The 27,562-nt window shown below is 39.0% G+C and overlaps 3 protein-coding genes and 2 pseudogenes across 5 annotated transcripts; 4 read left to right on the top strand and 1 right to left on the bottom strand.

Moving 5' to 3' along the window:
* Positions 1 to 1,478: 1,478 nt before the first annotated feature.
* Positions 1,479 to 26,893, top strand: LOC131322763 (probable 1-deoxy-D-xylulose-5-phosphate synthase, chloroplastic). 3 transcript variants are annotated; one of them, XR_009198956.1, is made up of 11 exons: positions 1,532 to 1,971; positions 3,111 to 3,239; positions 3,422 to 3,586; positions 3,674 to 3,824; positions 4,251 to 4,522; positions 4,878 to 5,151; positions 5,553 to 5,860; positions 6,520 to 6,801; positions 7,281 to 7,565; positions 8,201 to 8,402; positions 26,507 to 26,893. XR_009198956.1 is itself a non-coding variant. In XM_058354218.1 (10 exons), exons 1-10 carry the CDS (start codon positions 1,864 to 1,866, stop codon positions 8,348 to 8,350), a joined length of 2,124 nt encoding a protein of 707 aa, XP_058210201.1. In that variant the 5' UTR covers positions 1,479 to 1,863; the 3' UTR covers positions 8,351 to 8,683. The 3 variants fall into 3 exon arrangements, 1 of the variants encoding a protein (XP_058210201.1); XR_009198955.1 differs by lacking the exon at positions 26,507 to 26,893 and adding an exon at positions 8,583 to 8,683; XM_058354218.1 differs by lacking the exon at positions 26,507 to 26,893 and having other exon boundaries at positions 1,479 to 1,971; positions 8,201 to 8,683.
* On the bottom strand, positions 10,417 to 18,418 carry LOC131324037 (peroxidase 24-like; annotated as a pseudogene).
* On the top strand, positions 18,649 to 24,185 carry LOC131322765 (brassinosteroid LRR receptor kinase BRL2-like). Its single transcript, XM_058354220.1, has 2 exons — positions 18,649 to 19,072; positions 23,556 to 24,185. The coding sequence occupies exons 1-2, from the start codon at positions 18,760 to 18,762 to the stop codon at positions 23,705 to 23,707; spliced, it is 465 nt and encodes a 154-aa protein (XP_058210203.1). The 5' UTR covers positions 18,649 to 18,759; the 3' UTR covers positions 23,708 to 24,185.
* LOC131322762 (probable leucine-rich repeat receptor-like protein kinase At1g35710) lies at positions 19,066 to 24,185 on the top strand. Its single transcript, XM_058354217.1, has 3 exons — positions 19,066 to 22,680; positions 22,820 to 23,272; positions 23,517 to 24,185. Exon 1 carries the CDS (start codon positions 19,243 to 19,245, stop codon positions 21,679 to 21,681), a length of 2,439 nt encoding a protein of 812 aa, XP_058210200.1. The 5' UTR covers positions 19,066 to 19,242; the 3' UTR covers positions 21,682 to 22,680; positions 22,820 to 23,272; positions 23,517 to 24,185.
* Positions 23,742 to 26,335, top strand: LOC131324038 (probable 1-deoxy-D-xylulose-5-phosphate synthase, chloroplastic; annotated as a pseudogene).
* Positions 26,894 to 27,562: the final 669 nt, after the last annotated feature.

Here is a 27,562-nt window from a genome sequence, read left to right on the forward strand (position 1 = left end):
GTTTTTGAATGATCCATGCCGCCCTTGATTAGGATCTATGCAAACACAGTCCAACAACAACAAATATGAGAATGTACATAAACCAAATTGTGCTTTTGTGAAATGCCATCAATGATCCAAACACAATAGTGTTTTCTAGAATATTGTTGTAGAGTCTTTTCCACCACACATTCACGTGGATCGCACCGATGTGTGGTGGAAAGAACCCAAGGAGTATTGTTTCACGAGCTCTAAATAAGCTCGGGACTCGAACAACTTACCAGGAATAAATTTGGCCTTCAATCATTTCCAAAACAAGAATACAAATTACTACTAAAGAAAAAGAGTTTGAAATATAGAGAAACGAACAAAGTGTTTTTGAAGGCAATAGGGTAGCTCAAAGTCGCAAACAACATACTCTCAAGTGCTTCAGAAACCAAATGAATTAACTACTAAATTCAAATTTTACAAGGATGGATAAACATGTTTATAGGAAAAGATCGCTATAAATATTTTGAGACATGCTGCACTGATGGGGAAAAAAATGCATCTTTCCTAATTTTGAACCAATCTGATGAATCTTTCAAATGTCGATACAAAGAATTTATAGGCGGAGTTAACTGTACGGATAATATATCCAAATCCATTTAGTCTTTAATCGTGAGGAATTAAAATCGATAAAGTTCTCCATTACTCCAAGGGTTTGGCCAAATGGTTATGAGAAAGCAATAAGTGCTCCTCTATGAGATCGCAGGTTTCATTCCCACGGAGGCCAAATATTTCAAATATTGGGGCCATTAAGGGTTATGCCCGGTCATTACCTTCATGCCCCCAGAATTAGTCAAGCACCGAGCAAGCTGGTTTAGACATCCGGTTATTAAAAAAAATATGAAAAATAAAAAGAAGGTTCTCCCCATATGTGACATTGCTCCAATCGGGTAGCTCCGATGTAACATTTCGCCTAATCTAAGATCCATAAGACACGAATCTAAATATTATTGTAATAGTTTAAGTGCTCACAACATTACCCTACTATTTAACACATTGACTTACTAATCAGAGAGGAGTCAAAATCCACAATTGGAAGGGATTGACACTCTCCTCTTTTCCCCCAATGGTGAGATTAATCATGCATCCATTATCTTTTCCTTTTTTTCCTTCCGATGTTCGGATCAACTTACGTTCATCTCGATTATTTTTCTTTTCGGTTCAGTCAATAACAGACCATCCACAATAGAACTATGAGATTCTCAAAAAATTTATATCTTGTGACCCGACTTCAAGAGGTTGCAAAATTTCGTACCCAGCATTCTGGATTACAACTCATCGGTGTTGTAACTTGAAATTACTCCAGGGGTTTTCGAGCATCCATTATCATATCTCCCTATCCCATTTTGTGATTTCTGCTGACGTGGCCCAATAGGAATAAGCCAGCGAGTTTTAATTCTTGAGACACTGTCCCCAGACTTTATTACCAAAAATAAAGTCCTGGATAGGCCGCCCAAGTTTGGTCCTTTTTGAAAGGCTCCCTCTGTAACACCACCTCATTTCCCCCTCACCACTCTCTCTCTCTCTCTCTCTCTCTCTCTCTGAGTCAGCACAGGAGCCGTGGGTTTTCACACACTCTCTCTCAATTACAAAGTCAGCATAGAAGTAGTGGGTTTTCATTGTCACTGGCACCAAGCAAGCTCCAGCAGCTCCAGCAATAGCAAGAAAGGGCATCAAATCTCTCTCTCTCTCTCTCTCTCTCTCTCTCTCTCTCTAGCAGGCTAAACTTGGTTTGCTAATCTGGGTTTTTCATCTTGAACCCTTTTACTACCTTACTGGTATTCTACAGCTTTGTCTGTACAGTTCCACCCATTTACCGCATCCACAGATATATACATGGCTCTGTGTACATTCTCTTTACCCGGGCACTTTAATCGGCCATTGACTTCAGATTTCGCCAAAAATGGTCTCCTCTCTACTCAATTTCAGCACAAACACCACCAGGTTTGGGATTTTCTCTCTCTTAGTAGAAAGTAGCAGAATTTTCTAATTTACCCAAATCATAGATTTCCTACGCTTTTCATTTTAGATTACTTTTTCCTAATGAAGCTAAATTCCTATGCTTTTCACTTAGAGATTTACCCATTGGAGAGTCATACCAAATGAAGCTTTTACTCAAAATTTTACCCAAATTTGAGTAAGGAATGGAGATACTCTTAGGAAAAGAAATTAATTTTCTTGATGTTGTATTTTTCTGTTCGACTCTGTGTGTTGATTTGGAATTTATCTTTATTCGTAACCGAATTAGGACATACTTAGGTTCCGTTTGTTTCGATGTAAAATGCTTTACAATGTAAAATATTTTTCATGTAAAATGTTTTTTTAGAAAACAAACTTTAAACTCTTATTTTTTGGTGTTTGGTTGGCACTTGAAAATATTTTCAGAAATCAACAAAATAGTGTAGAGAGAGAGAGAGGGGCTTAAACGGTGCAGAGATTTGAGAATATTGGAATTGAACGTGAGTCAGGACTGACGATCAAGGAAATTGAGTAGTGAGAATTGCAGTAGAAGGTAGCGGGTTTATTTCGGAAAATAACTTACGGAAGATTTAAGGGTAAGTCATTTTCATCCAATTGATGAAAAATGTTTTACATGTAAAATATTTTCCTAATTTTTTACACAACCGAACACCGGAAAATAGGTAAAATATTTTACCGAAAAATATTTTACACCCAAACAAACGGAGCCATAATTGAAAGATTTCTTGTGTTTTTCTACCTTTTATAGTAGAAAGTAGCAGAATTCTCTCATTAACACTAATGTTCTAAAAGTTGGCCGACCAGTCCCTGCCTTGGGACTAGGCAGTAGGCAGTAGGCAGTGGTCCAACGGCTTGATTAGGCAGCCAACTAGTTGGCGCCCATTTTTTGCCCGACTAGCGCCTACGATTTTTAGAACATTGATTAATACATATCATGGATATCCTATGCTTTTCACTTACCAAAGGAAATTAATTTTGGTGATGTTGTCCTTTTTCTGTGTTATAGATGCTGATTTGGTATTTGCCTTTTTTTGAATGCCAATTAGGACAGACGTAATTGAAAGATATGTTTGTGTTTGTACTGGGTTTTTTTCCCCCCACAGGTCAAGAAAAGCGCAGGTGGGGTTTGTGCATCACTGTCTGAGAGAGGGGATTATCATGCACAGAGGCCGCCAACGCCTCTTTTGGACACTATCAATTATCCAATCCACATGAAAAATCTGTCAATTAAGGTACCAAGTTATTGAAAAACTTAAGGACACAAAAAGGGTCATTTCATTTCATTTCAAATCAAAATAATCATAATCCCAGTTTATAACCGCAAAAATGTCATTGCCATGGCAATCTGGTGGATTTCTGTACCGGAATTTTGTTTGTAACGCTTTTTTTGACAGTTATCAAACATTTGTTGCAGGAACTGAAACAACTGGCAGATGAACTGAGGTCTGATGTAATCTTTAATGTTTCAAAGACTGGGGGTCATCTGGGTTCGAGCCTTGGTGTGGTTGAGCTCACTGTGGCTCTTCATTATGTGTTCAATGCTCCTCAGGACAGGCTATTGTGGGATGTTGGTCATCAGGTGATTGCTACTTACCTTGTGTACTTAAATAGTCAAAACAGGAAACTTTGTGGAGAGAGTAGTGCTTAATGGGGAAATTTTGTGCAGTCTTACCCACACAAGATTTTGACTGGTAGAAGAGATAAGATGCACACAATGAGACAGACAAATGGGCTGTCAGGCTTTACTAAGCGATCGGAGAGTGAGTATGATTCCTTTGGCACGGGTCATAGTTCAACCACTATCTCAGCAGGCTTAGGTAATTCTCTGTGCTGCTCTCATTGAGTCTATAAACTTAAGTTAGAACTAGAATCTCAACAAGATAGACTTGTTTAGACTTCAATTCTGTTACTGTGGTGGCTATTCATCCCGTGTTTCATGTTTCTTGGGTGCCTCGTTTCTCCTTACAGCTGTATTTTATTGGAGAAGACTATGGTTCCTTTTTTGATATTGGATTTTTTTAAAGTCCAGAAAATGATGGAGGCTTTTTGTATGTTTGCTTGTTTGTCCAATTACTTGTTTTGTATTGCTGCTGCAAAATAGGTTGGATTTTCGTATATGTCTTTCTAAATGAGATATCACTGTCATGTCATGATAATGTTTTGTATTGTTTATAAGCTAAACAAGGAGGCTTTACTCAAATTTTGCTCATTAGTTTGATAATTGACATGTTTTGGGTGGACAGGGATGGCTGTGGGAAGAGACTTGAAGGGAAAAAAGAATCATGTAGTTGCTGTTATAGGCGACGGTGCCATGACAGCAGGTCAAGCATACGAAGCCATGAACAACGCGGGTTATCTTGACTCGGACATGATTGTTATTCTTAATGACAACAAACAAGTCTCTTTGCCCACTGCAAATCTAGATGGGCCTATACCACCAGTAGGGGCTTTGAGCAGTGCTCTAAGTAGGTTACAATCAAACGGGCCGCTCAGAGAATTAAGAGAAGTCGCAAAGGTTACTGTTGTTTTACTTCACTGGAGTAACAATGGGAAACACCTCCCTATTTGGTTGCTAGTTGGAATTGGTTTTTCAAAATACTTCTCAAACAGCTCGTTTTGGAAACATTAAACAACTATCCTTTTCCATATAGTATTATCTTGATAGAAAACGATTTTCTGAGAATCTAAAGCCATCATTTTAGTGTTTTCAAAAATGGGTTCTTGTGCCAAAAGTTTCTTAAAAACAAGTTTAAAAAATTGGTCTGCCAAACGACTTTTTGGATAAGCGTTCTGGAAACCAAGTTTTGAAACAGCAACCATATAGGGATGCTTTCAGTGAACCTGATTCTATTGTGATTGGGATTTTTCAGGGAGTAACCAAGCAGCTTGGTGGGCCTATGCATGAACTGGCTGCAAAAGTTGACGAATATGCCCGTGGAATGATCAGTGGTTCAGGGTCAACCCTATTTGAAGAACTTGGGCTCTATTATATTGGTCCTGTGGATGGCCACAACTTAAATGACCTTATTTCGATTCTTAAAGAGGTTAAGAGCACTAAAACAACCGGTCCAGTCCTCATTCATGTTGTCACTGAGAAAGGCCGAGGATACCCATATGCAGAAAAAGCAGCTGACAAGTACCACGGTATATGCAAAAAGTTTCAACTTTAGAAAATCTATTGCCAAATTTAGGCTGGTTATGATGGCTGAAAGGTTATGTATTCCCATTTCCCATTGGTGTGCAGTTGATTTCAGCTGAGGAGATCACAATGTAGAATCGAGCTTTCATTTATTTTGGCAAATCTTCTCATTGGAGTTGTCTTGTAAACCATATAAAATCCATGTCACTGACATCTAATTTCCATGTCTATGTCAATGCATTTGTGTGAGAAGTAGGACAATGCCCATTTCACATGTTGTAGTTTTGACGTATATCTACACACTTTCCACCAAATACTGACAACCTTTTCAAGCTTATTTGGCACTCTTGTGGACTGTTTTTAGCATTTTCCAATTTTGAATAGTAAGTGGACCTTGTTATTGCAGGAGTGGCCAAGTTTGATCCAGCAACTGGGAAACAATTCAAAGCCAGTGCTAAAACTCAGGCTTATACGACGTACTTTGCAGAGGCTTTGATTGCAGAAGCAGAAGCAGACAAAGATATTGTCGCAATCCATGCTGCAATGGGTGGTGGAACAGGCCTGAATCTTTTCCTTCGCCGATTCCCAACACGATGCTTTGATGTTGGGATAGCAGAACAGCACGCTGTTACTTTTGCAGCCGGATTGGCCTGTGAAGGCATTAAACCTTTTTGTGCAATCTACTCATCTTTCTTGCAGAGGGCTTATGACCAGGCAAGCCAACTTCCCCTCTTATTCTTTTAGATGAATACAATTGAGGGTTATGTTATATGAGCTTCGTACATGTGTTGGTTGTGGTCATGTGTCTAGGCCTCAGATTTGTTTATTTTCATGTTTCCAAGGACATGGAGACATCAAAGTCTTTAATTTCTTATAATTGCACGTATAAGATACGGCTCTGTTGGGATAGATGCGACTTTCAAATGAAAGGATTGTTGTGACTATGCAGCTGTGAATGGCTCAAATCTAGATTTGATAGTTTACCTATGAATTACGACATTGAGTTTGGGAGTTTTATCGTGATGGATTAATCTACATAAGGATCCCAAAATACATTTGTACAAACCTCTAATCGGTTTTGCACTTTATTTCATGAGCTAAATGTCGCTAAAGCTCCTATACTGTTTGGGTGTTGCACAATTTATTGCTTGATGTGAAATCCACATCTTTCCAAATGAAGCTAAAGTTTTATGCGTATGGACATGGCAAACTCAATCTTGTAGACATACTTTGTTGGATGAATGTTAGGTACACATGGGTACTTACATACATTTAGCCATTTAGGCAATTAACATATATCGAGATCATTACAAAGTTGTGCCCAACATTGAGCTCTAATTTTTCCTTTGAAATTTTCTTGGTTTATACCACAGGTTGTGCATGATGTCGATTTGCAGAAGTTGCCTGTGAGATTTGCGATGGACAGAGCTGGGCTAGTTGGAGCAGATGGTCCTACACATTGTGGTTCTTTTGATGTCACTTACATGGCATGCCTACCAAACATGATAGTAATGGCTCCTTCCGATGAGGCTGAGCTTTTCCACATGGTTGCAACTGCTGCTGCCATTGACGACAGACCAAGTTGTTTCCGCTACCCAAGAGGAAACGGGGTGGGTGTTGAGCTGCCACCAGGAAACAAAGGCATTCCTCTTGAGGTATGGCTGAACCTATATTCCAGTTGTTTTCTCCGTAGACCCTGTTTGTTTAATAGGACTGTTAGTGAAGCAGATATAAATTATGGTAGGATAAGTAATGCTATCAGATGAATACTGAGGGGATTAATAATGCTACATCCCCAAGGTATTGTGTGTCCCATGTTTTGTGTGATTTTAATCAGATTCTTAATCTTGGTTGCAAAATTTTCAATCACACATGTGGTTCCCTTCAATATGTAATCCAATCTGATGCTCTAATCTGAGCAAACAAACTGGGCCTCAAGATATGAGATAACCCGTGTTTCGTGGATATCATCAGACATGTCTACAAAGATGCAAAAGGTCCAGCCAAATGTGTGATATGTGGTCCCTTGGATTTCTAGTTCGGACAACCAAACGGGGCCTCAGTGAAAGGAAAAAAAAATCACGAGCATTTGAAAAGGCAAAGTTATATGTATGAATTGGGACTTTTGCTACAGGTTGGGAAAGGCCGTATATTGATAGAAGGGGAGAGAGTAGCACTGTTGGGGTATGGATCAGCTGTTCAAAGCTGTTTGGCTGCAGCTGCCTTGGCAGAAGCCCGTGGTTTACAGTTAACAGTCGCAGATGCCCGCTTCTGTAAGCCATTGGACCATGCTCTTATTCGCGCCCTAGCAAAGTCACATGAGGTCTTGATTACAGTAGAAGAAGGAGCAATTGGGGGGTTTGGGTCTCACGTTGTTCAGTTCCTTGCCCTAGATGGACTTCTTGATGGCACAGTAAAGGTACGAAGTTATGAGATCTTGAATCCAAATTATGGTTTTTAACTTCTTATTATAGTCTTGTGTCATGGTTCAACTTCTTGGTGAATACAAAAGTTTTAGACTACTGTTGTTTCCACCAGAATCTGTTGGTTGCAGTGGTCAAAATCAATTGCACATAGCACTTCCAGTTCCAAACTCTAGTACCATCAATGTGGAACCATCTTTCTCATGTTCTCTCAAAGTTGGTTCTTCTCCGAAAAGTTTCCAGAGAACAAATTCTGAAAACCCTCAACGAAACAAGGACCTGCTTGATATATTTTTAGGATTACTAGAACCTGTTTTCGGGATTTTTTTGTGTTGAAGGCAACGATTACGATATGCACACCGTAGGTGTTTGCTTTCAACCGCACTTTCTGGAAAGTGTTATGCAAACTGTATTTCAAATTTGCAACCAAATATTTTTCTGCTCTTTTCAAGAAATGGATCCAGATAGCTTTTTCTTATTTCTGCAGCCAAACAGGAGCTTAGGCTTTCTACACATTATTTGCTAGTAATTTATATGCGTTCTGTTAATAACCGTGAACAAGATAAATGGAAAGTTCAAAACCTCAGCTCCAGGTAGCTTATTTTGCGTCTTTTTGAAATTCATTTTGCAGTGGAGGCCACTGGTTCTTCCCGACCGGTACATTGAGCACGGTTCACCGGCTGACCAACTGGCAGAAGCTGGTCTTACACCATCTCATATTGCAGCAACTGTATTCAATATGCTCGGACAAACAAGAGAGGCTCTGGAACTCATGTCATAGAAAGAAACGGTGGGGATTTCAGCTCTCTCAACAATGTACAAATACAGTGGCTGTAAGAATTCTGATATATTTTTTTTTCCCATTTCCATTCTTTGGTAGCATATTGTAGCCTCACTGAATAGATGCAGGGGCGGCCCTTGGGCACAAGGCCAGCAGACCGCAGCCTAGGTCCCCACTTTTCGGCCCAAAATTAGTGCCCCAAACCAAAATATGTAATGAATAATGTATGCAGCTCAAAGTTGAACAAGGTCAAGTGGTAGGAGCAACAGATGAAAAGCCACAATTGTACTCACGATTGAATAATGCCTCAAGAGTGCCTCACAATTGTTTGTATGATTCGCGTCAAGTTAGTGTTGGCGACTGAGGCATGTGTTATAAAGATAAAGGGTCCCCATCTTGTAGTTTCGCCTCGGGTCCCAAAAATCTCTGGGCCAGCCCTGAAGAGACGACGTCAAAAAGAAGTAGCAGGATCAAAAGTGAAGCGGTTCTTGTTCTGATTAAAAGACGGCGTTCTTACCTTTCTATCGATTTAGGAAAATTACTGAGAAACTTTAGATGCTCGAATGAGGAACTTCAGTGTTAATATGATATCAGATACTGCTAATAATAAGTTTTACTACTTCTTGGGCTGAGTCAGTAGCCAATAGTGTTGCATTTATCAGGAAGGGTTGCGATACAACCGAATCAAAGGATAGATTGATTAAGAGAAACTTTCCGAAAGGGATACAGAGAGTTACGCTCTCAAAAATTCCATTTTTTCAGATAAAGGAACAGAAGGATATATCAAGTTGAGGACAGAAAAGAACATCAAGCAGACGGACCTGGGGATGCTGCGGAGAAGCTCCAGCATCTCCCCATTCCCAAGCAGACATTTTTTTGCATTTGACATTGTTGTTAGAGGGTGTTGCTTGCATGTTACATTACGTTCCATTATTGCAATTTTGATGGGGTGCCATTACGTAGTATGGTCCCATCTTAATTTCTTTTTTAGCAATGCATGATGTTTCGGGTCAGATTGCGCGCATCTCGGACTAATCTCTTCAACCCCTCCGAGCACTGTCTCTCCTCATTCCCTCTGCCTGGATCTGGGCGGTCCAAAATACGTTTGGACGGCTCGGATGGGAATTTCTCATGTTATTGACACTTGGCACATTCATGACATAAAGAGGGAGAAAGTGGGGGGATTAATTAATTTACGAAATTCCTCAGATGAATACGTGTTGTGTTGGGATGTCCAGGTGCCAATAATAAGATGCCTAGTTTTAGTGGAAAAGTGGAAAGTGCAATAACTAAAGTTTGTCGGTTGGGGGTGGGGATAATGGAAAACTCTCTCTCTCTCTCTAAATTCTTAATAATGGGTAGTGGAATCAATTGTCGGTGGGGTGGGGGTGGGGATAATGAAAAACTCTCTCTCTCTCTCTCTCTCTCTAAATTCTTAATAATGGGTAGTGGAATCAATCGTTAATAAGCAGTTCTTCATGATAATTGATTTCCCATTAAAAAAAGATAGTGGTATTGATTAGTTGATAAGATATTGATGTTCGATTCGTTAAAATCTTATTCTAATTAGTCAAAAAACATTTTTAAAAAAATTCGTAGAATCTTAAAACAGCTCAAAACTTGGATCAACATGTTCATACCTCATTTAGAAAAAGACAAAAAGAAAAAATGCCGAGCTACATAAGTCCGCTCGTGAGACTTGATTAATGCTCATTTGAGAAGACAACTATTGCTAAATAAATTAAACTTGAACATATTTTTAACTTGTTTAATTAGAACCCTAATGGACAACCCAAAAGGGAATTATCGGGGCACAACGCGTAAAGAACATCAAATTCAAGTGAAAAAAGAAAAACATCCCAACTAAGCTGACGTACCCGGGATAACTCACAACTGAATCAACCAAACGGTAACGGGAAATAAAAAAACGGGAAGTAAAGGAAAAGGAAAGCAGCTCGCAAGATACCAACTTGAAAATAGAAGAAACCAGCAAAAGCAAAACAACAAATCATCGGTTAATCGATACTACTAATTCAAAGCATATCTGATTTGTTTGTTAATAACTGTTAATTTACGATACGGCATTTCTTCCTAATCTCCCCATCCTTTCCAGTAAGCAATTCGACGGCTCCCATCTTCTCCATCGACGTATTAAACTCGAAAAAGATATCGCCTGTCGACTGCAGCTGTTTCACCATCTCCGCCGATTTTTTATCGGTGAGGAGCGCAGCGTCGGATTGGAGCAAACCCTTGTGTTGGTTAAGGATAGTGAAGAAGTGAGTGTCAAATGTGAGGGAGCTACGAGGGTCCATTTCCACAGTTGTTGAGGATTTTGCTGGATTTGGGCACTGTTTTTTCAGGGATTGGGCATAAGTTGGGTTTAGAGAAGGGTCAGAATCGCCTTTTCCAGTGAAATTGTATAGTCTGCTTGAAAATGTTGCACAATGGGCTACTCCAATGGTATGTCCACCTGGTTAAAAGAAAAACGATTCGTTATATCGGAGGGAAATGATAGAAAAGTAGGTCAAAATATTTCAAACTTTGGAGTCGATCACTGGAGATTTTTTCGATCGTTAATTTTAGGATATCCCAGAATTAGTCGAGGCTTTTGTGTTCTTAGTTTTGTTTTTGGGGCTTGGTTAATAACAATTGAACATGCAAAGCAAATCATGAAAAATATCCCATGATTGATCATATGGCTTTACCTGATAATACTACAAGATCAATGGCGCTAAGGCCTTTCTTTGCAAATACTTTCTTGAGAGTGATGAAGTCCGAAAACGGCGACGGAATGTTTCCGGCGACGTCCGACGACAAAGAAATCCTTCCATCTCTTCTTCCAGTGAGAACGTCCCATTTAGGCTGCTTAAACTGCATGCCACCAAGGAAAAAAAAAAAAAAAAAACTTGTGTAAGGTACACGAAGATAGTAGTAGTTGAATTTCATTTTTATGTGATTATATAAAAAATAGAAAATATTAGGGGTCGAAAATTTTTGTCTTTTAACTTAGATCAAATCCTAACTCCATCAGTCATCTATGGGGTCCACATCCACACAGGTCTTTTGTGCATGTTCCTCAAGTTCAATTTCTCTGCACATAAAAACACGAGTTCTTTTAAGGACTTACAGGAAAGGAAACCAAATCCCTAGCAGCCAACGCTAGAATATTAGCACAGGAAACAATGCCAGGGCAAACTTGCTCGACTTTAGCCTTGACATCATCTATCACATCGAATCCAGATAGTGTAGGGTTTGGTATTGTATCCTTCTCGGACTTGGTAGTTCCAACCGTGTCTAGCAGTATTTATGCATCGCAGCCTTGCCTCACATTAGAACAGCAAAATCTTATGTTCAATTAAAATTTGTCATGTATTTTGCACTCTCTTCTCATTTGATACGTAGAGAATTTATGATTCATGAAATGTACCTGATTAAAAACTTACGTCTATTGTCGTATCGTGCTTTCGACCAGTGTGTTTTTTTTTTTTTGTGCAATTCTGTGCGTGATTTTGGGTCAAATCCACAATATTTAACTGTTGCATCTAAGAGCTAGAAAATGGACATACTCTAACAAAACATTCATGAAAATGCATCCTAAGCAATTTAGCACCCAAACTAGGGTTCTTTTGGGCTTTGCATGTCCCTCACGCGTAGCCTCTTTTTGTACAAGCTCTTTGCTAGTCTGTCAATGCGGACTCACTACAACACGAAAGGGATATAGCGAGGATTCAATTTCCTCACCGAAGAACCTTATTTCCTCGCAAAATGTATTACATGTCCCTCACATGTAGCCTCTTTTCGTACAACCTCTTTGCTAGTTTGTCAATGTGGACTATATATATTTCCTTAACATGACCCTCACTTTGCATTCACCAAGTGATGTACGTGGGACTTGTGACCACCCATGCATCCAGACGTCTACGGGGATTCTTTACCGGAGCCTAGCCCCACCGTGGCTATGGGGTGCATCACAGATGGTATCTATTCATTTCAAGCTGAGCTTCAATATTGATCATCTTTCTTCTACATTGTCCTTGCTCTTTCTTTTAACGGACTTGGGTCTTCTTAATTAACGAACTTGGTTCTCTAATGACTTCTCCAACATAACATTTCTCTAAGTTGTTAAAATACGTAGTTGTGCTGCGACAGTTAGTTTATTTGTGGGAATTTTTTAGAAAATCTGCATTACCTAATTAAATTTTTAATGCACTTGAGAAACAACTGTAACAGTTATTGTTCTTGATCTTAATTTTAGTTGTAAATTCAACAAGAATAATCTTTTATGTTTCTTTGCCAATCGAATTGTCTATTTGGAAGCAGACTAGTCCTCTCTGCTCCCCATGTCGTTTTCGATTGGTACAGGAGGGGGTAGCCTTAAAAAGACTAAGTCAAGTCGTCCCATGACAATTAGCCAATGGAGAGTGTCATGGAATGACAAAAGGGCCCAAAGTTTCAAGAAAACAACAGGCCGGGGAACAAATTTAACTGTATTGATAAGCATATAAACTGTGATTAGGTATCCTAAATTGGATTGGTATTAATTAAGAGTTTAAGATAGTATTGGTCAAGGTTGTGAATCTCGTTCCGTACCGACCGGTACTAGTGGATTTGTATGAAACTGGTAACTTACACCTCCAATACCGCCCCAGCTCTAATACCAGGCCTTACTGGCGAGTACCGTCGATTCTGGCCGATTTCGGACGAGACGGAGGTACCGAAAATTTTGGCCAGTACCGTTCAAAACCAGATCAGATCGTGATCAAACGCATCTCGGTCAGAATCAGATCACGATCAAAGAGAGGAGGAGAGAGAGAGACGCATCCCGGTCAGAATCAGATTGCGATCAGAGAGAGAGAGAGAGAGAGAGAGAGAGAGAGAGAGCTATACCTGTGCTCTATTTTGCCATGGGTGGTTGAAGAGAGAGAGAGGGGCTCGATGGCAGGTCACGCAGGAGTAGAACGAACTGCTGGTGGAGGGATAAAAATTTGGAAACCCTAGGGCTCCGTTTGTTTGGACGTAAAATATTTTACCTATTTTCAGGTGTTTGGTTGTGTAAAAAATGAGGAAAATATTTTACATATAAAACATTTTCCATCAATTTGATGAAAATAACTTACCCATAAATCTTCCGTAAGTTATTTTCCGAAAAGAACTCGCTACCTTCTACTGCAATTCTCACTACTCAGTTTTCTTGATCGTCAGTCCTGACCCACGTTCAATTCCAATAATCTCATATCTCTCCACCGTTTAAGCTCCCCCCTCTCTCTACACTATTTTGTTGATTTCTGAAAATATTTTCAAGTGTCAACCAAACATTGAAAAATAAAAGTTTAAAATTTATTTTCTGAAAAAATATTTACATGGAAAATATTTTCCATTGAAACAAACGGAGCCTAGATGAGACAAGGCCCAATTACCCTTTTATCCTTATTTTTAAAGGGTTATTACATGTGTGATGTGTCTCTACATGGTAAGTATTTGTTCAAAAGAAAAAAGGAAAAAGACTGGCCTGGGCCTTATTTGGGAGAGGAGTTGACTGCAGAATGATTTTTATTTATTTATTTTGTGAACTTAAAATTATGTGAGCTTTTATCTTTATCTTTTTTTAATTAGAAGAGGTTTTTATAATGAGAGTGTAATTTTTGTTGTCTAATAAAAGTTTATTTTATGATGAATTGCAAGGCATGGCAAAAAAAATCGATTTATAACTATATGTAATAGCAATAGCACTAAATCCGAAAGGGTACCCAGTATTTGTCCGGTACCCGTTCCAATATATAAGAAAACCGGTATCCTAGCCGATACGGTATTCAGAACCTTGGTATTGGTATCTATATTCTTAACCCTTGTTATTAGCCAATATTAATTGAAGTCTCGGGAAGCATGGATACTACGACTATGCATACTCGATTAGGAGCAGACTGTCCAGCTAGGTGGGGAACCAGCTCCTCACTCTAGTGCTGCAGTTGATCTAGCTCACACTGGAATGCAAACGCCTCAATGAATTTCCTTTCCGGAGATGATCACTCCTCTTTCACAGTAATAGCCGAAGACTTGAAGACCTTTCATTTTCCATGCAATAAAAGTCCATGTAATAGACAGCCAATTACATATACCATGACGCAATTAAGTCCAATTTGCGTGCAATTTGGGGCATCTCAAAAGGGCATTTTTATCCATAATTGATATGAAACAACCGTGGGAAATTACCGGATAGTGGTGGGGACATAAAATAATTATAGTTCTAAAATCCCCAAAACATGATTCTGTTTGAATTTTGAGTGAGATTTTTTTAGACTAATGAGTGGAGAGAGATATATAGAAGGAGAAAATTTATAGGACAAAAGTTTATGGTTTTGGCTAGACCATTTTGCCCTCAATGAAGTGGCGTTGTTTCCAATACAAGGAGAGTTAAATGTTTGAGAAGCAAGTCAGACATGTAAAAGCTAATACTCCATTTGTCCCAAATTGCTCCTCTTTTTGAAACAGTGTATTTAAGAAAAGTAATGTATTAGCACGAATTTTCTTTCAAAATTTTTGCAGCAATTTAAAGGTCTCATTGACAAGAAAAAATTGATGCAATTTTTTTTAAAAAAAAACTCATAAATATGTTATTTTTGCGTGCAAAATGCACGGTTCCTAAAAAGGGCGAGCAATATGGGATGGAGGGAGCAATGTCGTAGCATTACTTTCTTTTTATCTTAATAATTTAACATCACCTTTTTTATCTGCATGAATTTTTTGCAAAAGTTAATAATGCCTCAATTTTTTATAGATTATTGGTTCGTATCGACAAAAGGAATTAAAAATTTTAAAAAGTCAATATAGATGATTGGTTCGTATAGACAAAAGAATTTAAAATTAAAAAATTAATTTTTTTTTATAGATTACTGGTTCGTATTGACAAAAGTTAATAATGCTTCAATTTTTTTTTATAGATTATGGGTTGTGCTACACATTTTTGTTGTGAATTGCAATACGCTAATAGATGTTTAAAGCAATGTCTATGGGGTCCTAGAACATTTATGGTGACCATAATTGACTGAAAGCTCCCAGTTCTTCCCAAATGCCATGCAGTAATTTGATATATTATTCCATCTTAATTGGCATACCCCTTGATATCGATCAATTTCGGCCACTTCTGCTAATTATTCTCATCAGTCATCCTCATTCTGACCCAGACAACTGTAGAATTTCCACAAATTGAAAACATTTGTTGTAGATATTATGGAAAGTCTAGGTACACCGCATGAAAATGCGGTGACCGTCCACCGCACGCCTATTGGGGCCCACTCCGGGCTTCAAAAAAATAGAGAAAAATATTCATAAATTTTAAAATAATATTTCATGGGACCCTATAAAAAATCAGCTGCAACGGATATTGGTAGGTATGTTTTTCGGAATTCTTAGGAACGAAACTGTTTAGTTTTGCAGTTTTGTCCCTACAAATTCAAAAAACATATCTACCGATATCCGTTGGAGCTGATTTTTTTATAGGATTCTATAAAATATTATTTTAAAATTTATGAATATTTTTTTGTATTTTTTTAAAATCCGGAGTGGGCCCTAATAGACATGCGGTGGATAGTCACTGCGAAATCCATGCGGTGGCGGTGGCCGTAGTCCTGCTCTAGATATCAAGACTATGAGTACTTCCTTGAGTGGGCCTGGGAAAAACAAAGTGACCCAAGACCGGGCCCAACATCAAGTCTACCCCTCCGTGCACGGTAAGTGAATTCCATGTTTATTGGCATATATCTTGCCCCCCAACATCAAGTCTACCCCTCTGTGCACGGTAATTTGATTCCATGTTTATCGGCATATATCTTGCCCCCCAACATCAAGTCTACCCTTCCGTGCACGGTAAGTTGATTCCATGTTTATTGGCATATATCTTGCCAACTCATTTGTGTAGCTGTTCCCTCTCGGGCCTGTGGTGGTATATGATTGTCGAGATATGGCGGTGCCAATCTCGTTGGGATGTCCGAGCCTCGGGATAAATGCCTTGTCCCTAGTTCTTTTAATCTTTGTAATGTCTTCAAAGGTTAATTAATAAAATTTCCCTTTTACTGATCAATCAAAATACAAAAAAGACAAAAGAATAATCGAATAGGATTATTAAGCCAAAACAGGAACGTATATCAAAAGGGTAAACATATCCCATGCATGAATGGCAATAGAATAAATATCCGTCGAATATGATCCCACAGAAAGCATGGTTTAGGTTGGAAACTGTCTCGCCCTCTCATTTGGGTGCCAACGTTGTTGAGATACTTCCTTATTGTTGTGATGCCTCTTGCTCCTTATTCTTTAATCTTTGTACTGATCTCCTCAAAAATTAATAAATTCTCTTTTGCCATTCAAAAAAAAAAAGAAAAGAAAAGAAAAAAGAAAGAGCAATTGAGTTACTTTTGGGTGGCTCTTCTTGCTTCTGGCCCAGGGGCTTCTAAGGGAAGAGAAGGTCTCCATTAACAAAAAAGTCTATAAATACAATTTTAAAATAGAAAACCGGATACAACCGCGTTTGGAGCCATTCGATGCATGTACCACATGTAAATTCACATTAATTGGGTAGGAAAACAGTAATTGATTTTCACACTTTATTTTTTACCCTTATGTTATATGAATTTACAAAATTAATCTTTCATTTCTATAGTTTTTCACACTTAGAAGGACAACATTATAAATTGACATCACAAGATGATAAAAAAGAGTAGTTATTAAAGGAGGCTATGAAAATCACTCCTTGGAAAATAGAGAAATTTCCAAGACATTTCCATTCTTCTATAAAACTGAGAATGGTGAAAGACATTTCCACATCTTTTGTTTGTCCAGGGTGTTTCACCTTAATAATTAAGTCAGATGATTTTTTCGTTTTATTCAATTTTTTTCATTTGTTTGTTTTTCGTCAAATTATTGTGGCTTATTGGTTGGTCCAGAAAAAAGAAATCAAAAAAACAAATACAAAATAAAATGAACCAGACGTAATTTTTTTTAAGGAAAACAAAAATATTTTAAAAAAAGTCTGTATGTTTTGCATAATTTTTGTCTTTCGTGAAAGTTTTTAAGATTTTGACCATAATTTTTTTTAGATTTCTTTCGTCTAGACGAACCAATAATTTCAAAAATTGAAGTAAAACTATCATTGACGAAAAAAATTTGAATCAAAAGGTAAACATATCCCATGTTTGTATTGAACTTCCGAGCTTAGGATAAACATGCCAATTATTAGGTACTCCCGGAGTACCATGTGGCATTTTCATGTGTACTGGTCGCACATAACATATCGTGACCACATTAATTGTGTAGGTCACTCCTTATCTCCCAACCACCCAACCAAGTGAATGATAATATTCCTTCCGAATAATTTGCCATTACGTAAATTGTTAGGGGTGGGAGTACCATGTAGGCAACATCACATAGTATTCTGGAAACGCTAAATAATTACCTAGATAAATATCCCACGGATATGATACCACAGACAACATAGAATAGACAATGACAATAGGCCAATAGCATAGCTCAGTGACGGGGCCAAGATTTTGACCCGAGGGGCCTCTAAATCGACAAATATTTTTTATCGGAACGTGTACTTATTATATTATAAAAATTTGCATTTCCAATACATATTACATTTGTACATTGAAATTATTCTAGCCTAGTGTAATTAAAGTATATATATATCAATCATTTTATTTTTTTCTTTAGGCTATTTCAAGTTTCAACAGCCACGCGCTTGTTTTTTATTTATGAAAGAAATTAAGAGATGAGAATAAAAAATAACCGGTTTTTTATCAAATCAAACCAAAATTATTAAGATCATAAGTAGTTATACACAAATAATTATCATTAATATTCAAAATCAAATATATACAAATAAAAATTTTAAAACTCGCTGCCGAGGGGCCAACATAGCTCCGCCACTGCCAATAACTCACTTCTTGCTGCCCAGAGGCCTCCAACTCTCCAAGGGAAGAGAAGGTGACCAATAGACACCGGAGTCAAGTCTATGCGGCCCCGTAATATTGATGATGATAATTGACTGAAACCTCCCAGTTCTTCCCACATGCCTGTCGATATCGATCAATATTGACGACTTCTGCAATTAAATTGTTCTCATCGGCTGTCCTCCTTAATTATGATCCACACAGCTGCAGAATTTTTCAACAAAATGGGAGTGTAAGTCATAGATATTAATTAGTACGTATACATATGCACACCGCTGCAGGATTATAACTTTTGGAATATTTAATGTGTGATGAAAATTTCAATTTATCTGAACCACGCGATTTACGTATGCGATAAAACCATGTTCCTATAAATAGTCCCCCATACAATGGAAATTTAAAGCTTTCATCCTTCTAAGAAACAACTGCCACTCCTAGCTTAATTGTCGTAAGAAACCAACCATGGCATCCGTACCTAAAAATGGTCCCAATTTCCAAGCAGTTCACTCCAGAATCATATTTGTCTTTGTTATCATCCTAATTCCATTTGTCTCTTCATCTGATTCCGCCGTTGCTCGTGCTTCTCCTGCAACTCAAACAGTTGCAAAAAATAGTGAAGCAGTCGCTCTCTTGATGTGGAAAGCTAGCCTTGACAATCAAAGCCAATCTCTCCTTTCATCATGGAATGAAAGTAGTCATTGCACTTGGGTCGGAATTGGTTGCAACGAGGCCAGTAAAGTAACAAATTTAAACCTTGACAGTATTGGTTTGAGAGGTACGCTTTCTAGTCTTAACTTCTCTTTGTTACCTCATCTAGTGAAACTAGATCTGTCAAACAACCTAATATATGGGACCATTCCCTCACCGACTGGTGGCCTTTCGAGACTCGCATAACTTAATGTGTCCAGCAATCATCTTTCGGGAATACTTCCTTCAGAAGTTGGGATGCTAAGATCTCTCATTGACATTGATTTGTCAATAAACAATCTCATAGGATCCATCCCCACATTAATAGGGAACCAAGAAAATCTCACAACATTGTACCTTCACCACAACTCTCTCTCTGGATCTATCCCTCAAGAAGTAGGAATGCTAAGATCTCTCACTAATCTTCAATTGTCAACGAATAATCTCACGGGATCAATCCCCGCTTCAATAGGGAACTTGAGACACCTCACAGCATTGTACCTTGACCACAACTCTCTCTTTGGATCTATCCCTCAAGAAGTAGGAATGCTAAGATCTCTCACCGATCTTGAATTGTCAACTAATAATCTCACGGGATCAATCCCCGCTTCAATAGGAAACTTGAGAAACCTCACAACATTGTACCTTTATGAGAATTCTCTCTCTGGATCTATCCCTCAAGAAGTAGGAATGCTAAGATCTCTCATTGATCTTGAATTGTCAACGAATAATCTCACGGGATCAATCCCCGCTTCAATAGGGAACTTGAGAAACCTCACAACATTGTACCTTTACCACAACTCTCTCTCTGGATCTATCCCTCAAGAAGTAGGAATGCTAAGATCTCTCACTGATCTTGAATTGTCAACGAATAATCTCACGGGATCAATCCCCGCTTCAATAGGGAACTTGAGAAACCTCACAACATTGTACCTTCACCACAACTCTCTCTCTGGATCTATCCCTCAAGAAGTAGGAATGCTAAGATCTCTCATTGATCTTGAATTGTCAACGAATAATCTCACGGGATCAATCCCCGCTTCAATAGGGAACTTGAGAAACCTCACAACATTGTACCTTCACCACAACTCTCTCTCCGGATCTATCCCTCAAGAAGTAGGAATGCTAAGATCTCTCACTGATCTTGAATTGTCAACGAATAATCTCACGAGATCAATCCCTGCTTCAATAGGGAACTTGAGAAACCTCACAACATTGTACCTTCACCATAACTCTCTCTCTGGATCTATCCCTCAAGAAGTAGGAATGCTAAGATCTCTCACTGATCTTGAATTGTCAACGAATAATCTCACGGGATCAATCCCCGCTTCAATAGGGAACTTGAGAAACCTCACAACATTGTACCTTCACCACAACTTTCTCTCTAGATCTATCCCTCAAGAAGTAGGAATGCTAAGATCTCTCAATGATCTTGCATTGTCAAGGAATACTCTTAAGAGACCAATCCCCGCTTCAATAGGGAACTCGAGAAACCTCACAACATTGTACCTTCACCATAACTTTCTCTTTGGATCTATCCCTCAAGAAGTAGGAATGCTAAGATCTCTCACCGATCTTGAATTGTCAACGAATAATCTCACGGGATCAATCCCCGCTTCAATAGGGAACTTGAGAAACCTGACAACATTGTACCTTCACCACAACTTTCTCTCTGGATCTATCACTCAAGAAGTAGGAATGCTAAGATCTCTCACTAATCTTCAATTGTCAACGAATAATCTAACGGGATCAATCCCCGCTTTAATAGGGAACTTGAGAAACCTCACAGCATTGTACCTTGACCACAACTTTCTCTCTGGATCTATCCCTCAAGAAGTAGGAATGCTAAGATCTCTCACTGATCTTGAATTGTCAGCGAATAATCTCACGGGATCAATCCCCGCTTCAATAGGGAACTTGAGAAACCTCACAACATTGTACCTTTTTAAGAATTCTCTCTTTGGATCTATCCCTCAAGCAGTAGGAATGCTAAGATCTCTCACTGATCTTGAATTGTCAACGAATAATCTCACACGATCAATCCCCGCTTTAATAGGGAACTTGAGAAACCTCACAACATTGTACCTTGATGAGAATTCTCTCTCTGGATCTATCCCTCAAGAAGTAGGAATGCTAAGATCTCTCAATGATCTTGCATTGTCAAGGAATAATCTCACGGGATCAATCCCCGCTTCAATAGGGAACTTGAGGAACCTCACAACATTGTACCTTCACCACAACTCTCTCTCTGGATCTATCCCTCAAGAAGTAGGAATGCTAAGATCTCTCATTGATCTTGAATTGTCAACGAATAATCTCATGGGATCAGTCCCCGCTTCAATAGGGAACTTGAGAAACCTCACAACATTGTACCTTTATGAGAATTCTCTCTCTGGATCTATCCCTCAAGAAGTAGGAATGCTAAGATCTCTCATTGTTCTTGAACTGTCAAGGAATAATCTGACGGGATCAATCCCCACTTCAATCGGGAACTTGAGAAACCTCCAAACTTTGTTCCTTGATGCGAACTCTCTCTCTGGATCTATCCCTCAAGAAGTAGGAATGCTAAGTTCTCTAATTACGCTTAGCATTTCAAGGAATAATCTCACGGGGTCGATCCCCGCTTCAATTGGGGACTTGGCAAGCCTCACCAGATTGATCCTTCGCGAAAACTCTCTCTGTGGATCTATTAACTAGTGAGATACCACCAGAGGTTGGGAACTTGAAAAGCTTAGTGACATTAAACCTCTTCCACTACTTGTTGTCCAGTTCAATCCCCTCTTCTTTCAAAGGGATGTCAAGTTTAACGTCGGTTGACATATCTTACAATCACTTAGAGGGTCCTCTGCCTAACACAAAAGCATTTAAAGATGCTCCATTTCAAGCACACCGAAATAACGATGGATTGTGTGGCAATAAAACTAGTTTGATGCAATGCTCACTGTAGCAGAGCGATGGAGATAAAGAAAGAAATCATAACAAAGTTGTGCTTCAGGTTGTAGTTCCTACGTTGGGAATTTTTTTTCTTATTGTTGCTATGATTTTCCTGGTTCATTGCAATAGAATGGGGGACAATGAAATTGAGCCAAATAGAGCAACTAATAGAGATTTGTTTGAGATTTGGAGCTTCGATGGAAAGCTGGTGCATGAAAACATCATCCGAGCGACAGAGGATTTCAATGACAAGCAATGCATTGGAGTAGGTGGATATGGCATTGTTTATAGAGCTGGGCTTCCGAGTGGTCGAGTTGTCGCTATAAAGAAGTTTTCATGGTTCTCAAGATGTAGAGTTGACTAATCTACGAAGTTTTATGAGTGAGATTCGTGCATAGACAGAGATACGACATCAGCATATCACAAGGCTTTTGGATTACTGTTCACATCCACAACACTCATTTTTGATTTACGAGTTCTTGGAAGGTTGGAGCTTGGACAAGAAACTAAGCTGTGAGGAAGAAGCACTAAGGTTGGATTGGGGTACGAGGATGAATGTAGTTAAAGGTTTGGTAGATGCTTTATCATATATTCATCATGTCTGTTCACCCCCGGTAATTCATCGCGATATATCAAGCAAGAATGTTATGCTAGACTTAGAAGACGTCGCTCATCTCTCCGATTTCGGAACTGCTAGATTTCTAAACCTGCACTCATCAAATTGGACGTCCTTTGCAGGCACCTTGGGATATGCTGCTCCAGGTACTTGCACAGTTCATCTTAGCTACCAATATTAGTGTCGTGTTTTTCTTTTGAACATGCTAATTCCTAGCTAAGCCACCTTTACAATCTCTTAGTAGTTTTTTCCCGTGATTTTTTTTGCCCTAATTTCTTTGTGCAGAACTTGCTTACACAATGAACGTGAATGAGAAGTTAGACGTTTACAACTTTGGAGTTTTAACACTCGAAGTTGTAATGGGGAGGCATCCAGGGGATCTCATCTCTTCTCTTTCTTCATCAACTTTGGATTCCTCGCCACCATCTTCTTATGGTATTTTCGTGAAGAATGTATTGGATAAACGGCTCCCACTGCCAAGGAATCAAGTGGAGAAAGCAGTGGTTCTTGCTGTCAAGCTAGCACTTGGGTGAATGCGCCCCAACCCGCGGTGCCGACCAACTATGCACCAAGTTTCTGCGGCTCTATCGAAACAGAAGTCGCGCCTGCAGAGCGCGTTTCTCATGATCACATTAGGACAACTACTTGATGACAATTGTCCAAATGCCTAAGTATTCATGTTGTCCCCTCATTGCTTGGGTTTTGGACCTTTGGTTCTCCAGTTTTCTACTTTGTGAGGTATGGAATTTCCTAACATTGGCTCTAAGATTTTTTTGGGTAAGTCATTGGCTCTAAAGTTTTGTATTATATTCATATTATAGCTGATCATTTCTAGCAATTGAAACTTTGCGAAATAATTTTGATTATTATACGTACTTTTAAGTATTGGCATTCAAAATGAATGAAAATAGCCACGGAAATATTACCTCGTACACCTGACGCCAACTCTAGGCCAATTTACAAAGTTCAAATTTGGGCGCAGTGTGGCGGGAATGATATAGTTTTCAATGGATCAAGATAGGGGGAAGAGAGGATCAATGCAAAGGCGGTGGCAGAATTCACAAATTATTGTCGAGCCACAGAGGAGGGAAGAAATGGAAATGGAACCAGTCAAGCAGTGGAAATACAGTGTCGGGAGAGACCACAACAGGGGACGTTGAAGATCAACATTGATGGTTCATTTATAAAGGAAACAGATAGAGGAGGAATGGGTTTTGTCGTTAGAGATCATCTGGGAAGCATTCTAAGTATGGAAGCCATTCCAATCACAAAAGCATGCTCAACTGACATGGAGGAAGCGATGGGATTTTGTATGGCAGTGACCCGTTTGCAGAATTTGGGAAGGCATAATGTTGTCTCAGAAGGTGATGCTCAGAAGATCGTTCGTATGCTGCAAGGAAGGAGCTCGATCAAGGCTGATTTGGATGTCATCATTCATGATACTTTAGCTTTATCTTGTACTCTAAACTCTTGTTCTTTTAATTTTATTCCTCCCACGTGTAATAGGATGGCTCATTTGATAGCCAAGTATGCTCTATCTCTTGTTTCTCCACTGACTTGGAATGGGGACTTTCCCACCTTGTTGGAAGCGTGTTTGAATTGAGACTTTTGTGCGATTAATAATGCTACATCCCCAAAGTATTGTGTGTCCCATGTTTTGTGCAATTTTAATCGGATACTTAATCTTGGTCGCAAAATTTTCAATCACACATATGTGGTTCCCTTCAGTATGTAATCCAAAATTCATTTGTACTAACCTCTAATTTTGCACTTTATTCATGAGCTAAATGTAGCTAAAGCTCCTATACTGTTTGGGTGTTGCACAATTTATTGCTTGATGTGAAATCCACATCATTCCAAATGAAGCTAAAGTTTTATGTGTATGGACGTGGCAAACTCAATCTCGTAGACATACTTTGTTGGATGAATGTTAGGAACACATGGGTACTTACATACACTTAGGCATTTAACATAGATCGAGATCATTACAAAGTTGTGCCCAACATTGGGCTCTAATTTTTCGTTTGAAATTTTCTTGGTTTGTACCACAGGTTGTGCATGATGTCGATTTGCAGAAGTTGCCTGTGAGATTTGCGATGGACAGAGCTGGGCTAGTTGGAGCAGATGGTCCTACACATTGTGGTTCTTTTGATGTCACTTACATGGCATGCCTACCAAACATGATAGTAATGGCTCCTTCCGATGAGGCTGAGCTTTTCCACATGGTTGCAACTGCTGCTGCCATTGACGACAGACCAAGTTGTTTCCGCTACCCAAGAGGAACTGGGTGGGTGTCGAGCTGCCACCAGGAAACAAAGGCATTCCTCTTGAGGTATGGCTGAACCTATATTCCAGTTGTTTTCTCCGTAGACCCTGTTTGTTTAATAGGACTGTTAGTGAAGCGGATATAAATTATGGTAGGATAAGTAATGCTATCGGATGAATACTGAGGGGATTAATAATGCTACATCCCCAAGGTATTGTGTGTCCCATGTTTTGTGCGATTTTAATCAGATTCTTAATCTTGGTCGCAAAATTTTCAATCACACATATGTGGTTCCCTTCAATATGTAATCTAATCCGATGCTCTAATCTGAGCAAACAAACTGGGCCTCAAGATATGAGATAACCTGTGTTTCGTGGATATCATCAAACATGTCTACAAAGATGCAAAGTCCAACCAAATGTGTGATATGTGGTCCCTTCGATTTCTGGTTCGGACAACCAAATGGGGCCTTAGTAAAAGGAAAAAAAATCATGAGCATTTGAAAAGGCAAAGTTATATGTATGAATTGGGACTTTTGCTACAGGTTGGGAAAGGCCGTATATTGATAGAAGGGGAGAGAGTAGCACTGTTAGCGTATGGATCAGCTGTTCAAAGCTGTTTGGCTGCAGCTACCTTGGCAGAAGCCCATGGTTTACAGTTAACAGTTGCAGATGCCCGCTTCTGTAAGCCATTGGACCATGCTCTTATTCGCGCCCTTGCAAAGTCACATGAGGTCTTGATTACAGTAGAAGAAGGAGCAATTGGGGGGTTTGGGTCTCACGTTGTTCAGTTCCTTGCCCTAGATGGACTTCTTGATGGCAAGGTAAAGGTACGAAGTTACGAGATCTTGAATCCAAATTATGGTTTTTAACTTCTGATTATAGTCTTGTGTCATGGTTCAACTTCTTGGTGAATACAAAAGTTTTAGACTACTGTTGTTTCCACCGGAATCTGTTTGGTTGCAGTGGTCAAAATCAATTGCACATAGCACTTCCAGTTCCTAACTCCAGTACCATCAAAAAACTCTCAGTGCTCCTAATGACTACGATATGCACACCGTAGGTGTTTGCTTTAAAACGCACTTTCTGGAAAGTGTTATGCAAACTGTATTTCAAATTTGCAACCAAATATTTTTCTGCTCTTTTCGAGAAATGGATCCAGATAGCTTTTTCTTATTTCTGCAGCCAAACAGGAGCTTAGGCTTTCTACACATTATTTGCTAATTTATATGCTTTCTGTTAATAACCGTGAACAAGATAGATGGAAAGTTCAAAACCTCAGCTCCAGGTAGCTTATTTTGCGTCTTTTTGAAATTCATTTTGAAGTGGAGGCCACTGGTTCTTCCCGTCCGGTACATTGAGCACGGTTCACCGGCTGACCAACTGGCAGAAGCTGGTCTTACACCATCTCATATTGCAGCAACTGTATTCAATATACTCGGACAAACGAGAGAGGCTCTGGAACTCATGTCATAGAAAGAAACGCGGGGATTTCTGCTCTCTCAACAATGTACAAAAACAGTGACTGTAAGAATTCTGATATTTTTTTTTTTCCCATTTCCATTCTTTGGTAGCATATTGTAGCCTCACAGAACAGATGCAGGGGCGGCCCTTGGGCACAAGGCCAGCAGACCGCGACCTAGGTCCCCACTTTTCGGCCCAAAATTAGTTCCCCAAACCAAAATATGTAATGAATAATGTATGCAGCTCAAAGTTGAACAAGGTCAAGTGGTAGGAGCAACAGATGAAAAGCCACAATTGTACTCTCACGATCAAATAATGCCGCAAGAGTGCCTCACAATTGTTTGTATGATTCGCGTCAAGTTAGCGTTGGCGACTGAGGCATAAAGATAAAGGGCCCCCATCTTTTAGTTTCACCTCGGGTCCCAAAAATCTCACGGCCAGCCCTGAAGAGACGACGTCAAAAAGAAGTAGCAGGATCAAAAGTGAAGTGGTTCTTGTTCTGATTAAAAGACGGCGTTCTTGTTACCTTTCTATCAATTTAGGAAAATTACTGAGAAACTTCATATACTCGAATGAGGAACTTCAGTGTTAATATGATATCAGATACTGCTAATAATATGCTTTACTACTTCTTGGGCAGAGTCAGTAGCCAATAGTGTTGCATTATCAGGAAGGGTTGCGATACAACCGAATCAAAGGATAGATTGATTAAGAGAGAAACTTTCCGAAAGGGATACAGAGAGTTACGCTCTAAAAAATTCCATTTTTTCAGATAAAGGAACAGAAGGATACCAAGTTGAGGACAGAAAAGAACATCAAGCAGACGGACCTGGGGATGCTGCGGAGAAGGGCCGGCTCATAAGTTTTGGAGGCCGGAAGCGAACCTCTTGAATGAGGTCTCTCTATATCTTTCATACAAAAGTGGTCTACAAAAAGTCTCATAAAAAAACCATTACAAAAGATTTACCATTACGAAATAGAAGCATATTATCCCAAAAAAAATGCAACTATTACAATATCTTAAAATTCATCATTTAAAAATTATTCTTCTCACACTTTTTGCTGCAAACGTACTAATTAAGTCTCCATAGTCCTCAACTCTTCAAGCATTTCTTTTCTCTCTCTCTTTTTTTTTATCGCCCCAGTGTTTCTAATGAGTAATTCTACCGTTTGAGTTTATTTTGTGTAAAGGAGATTCAATGCAGAAAAAAAAAAATGGGCCACACACACACACACACACACACACACACACACACACATATATATATATATATATATATATATGGATATGGATTTTAG

Source organism: Rhododendron vialii, chromosome 4a, assembly GCF_030253575.1.
Source record: "Rhododendron vialii isolate Sample 1 chromosome 4a, ASM3025357v1".
Taxonomy (NCBI): Eukaryota; Viridiplantae; Streptophyta; class Magnoliopsida; order Ericales; family Ericaceae; genus Rhododendron; species Rhododendron vialii.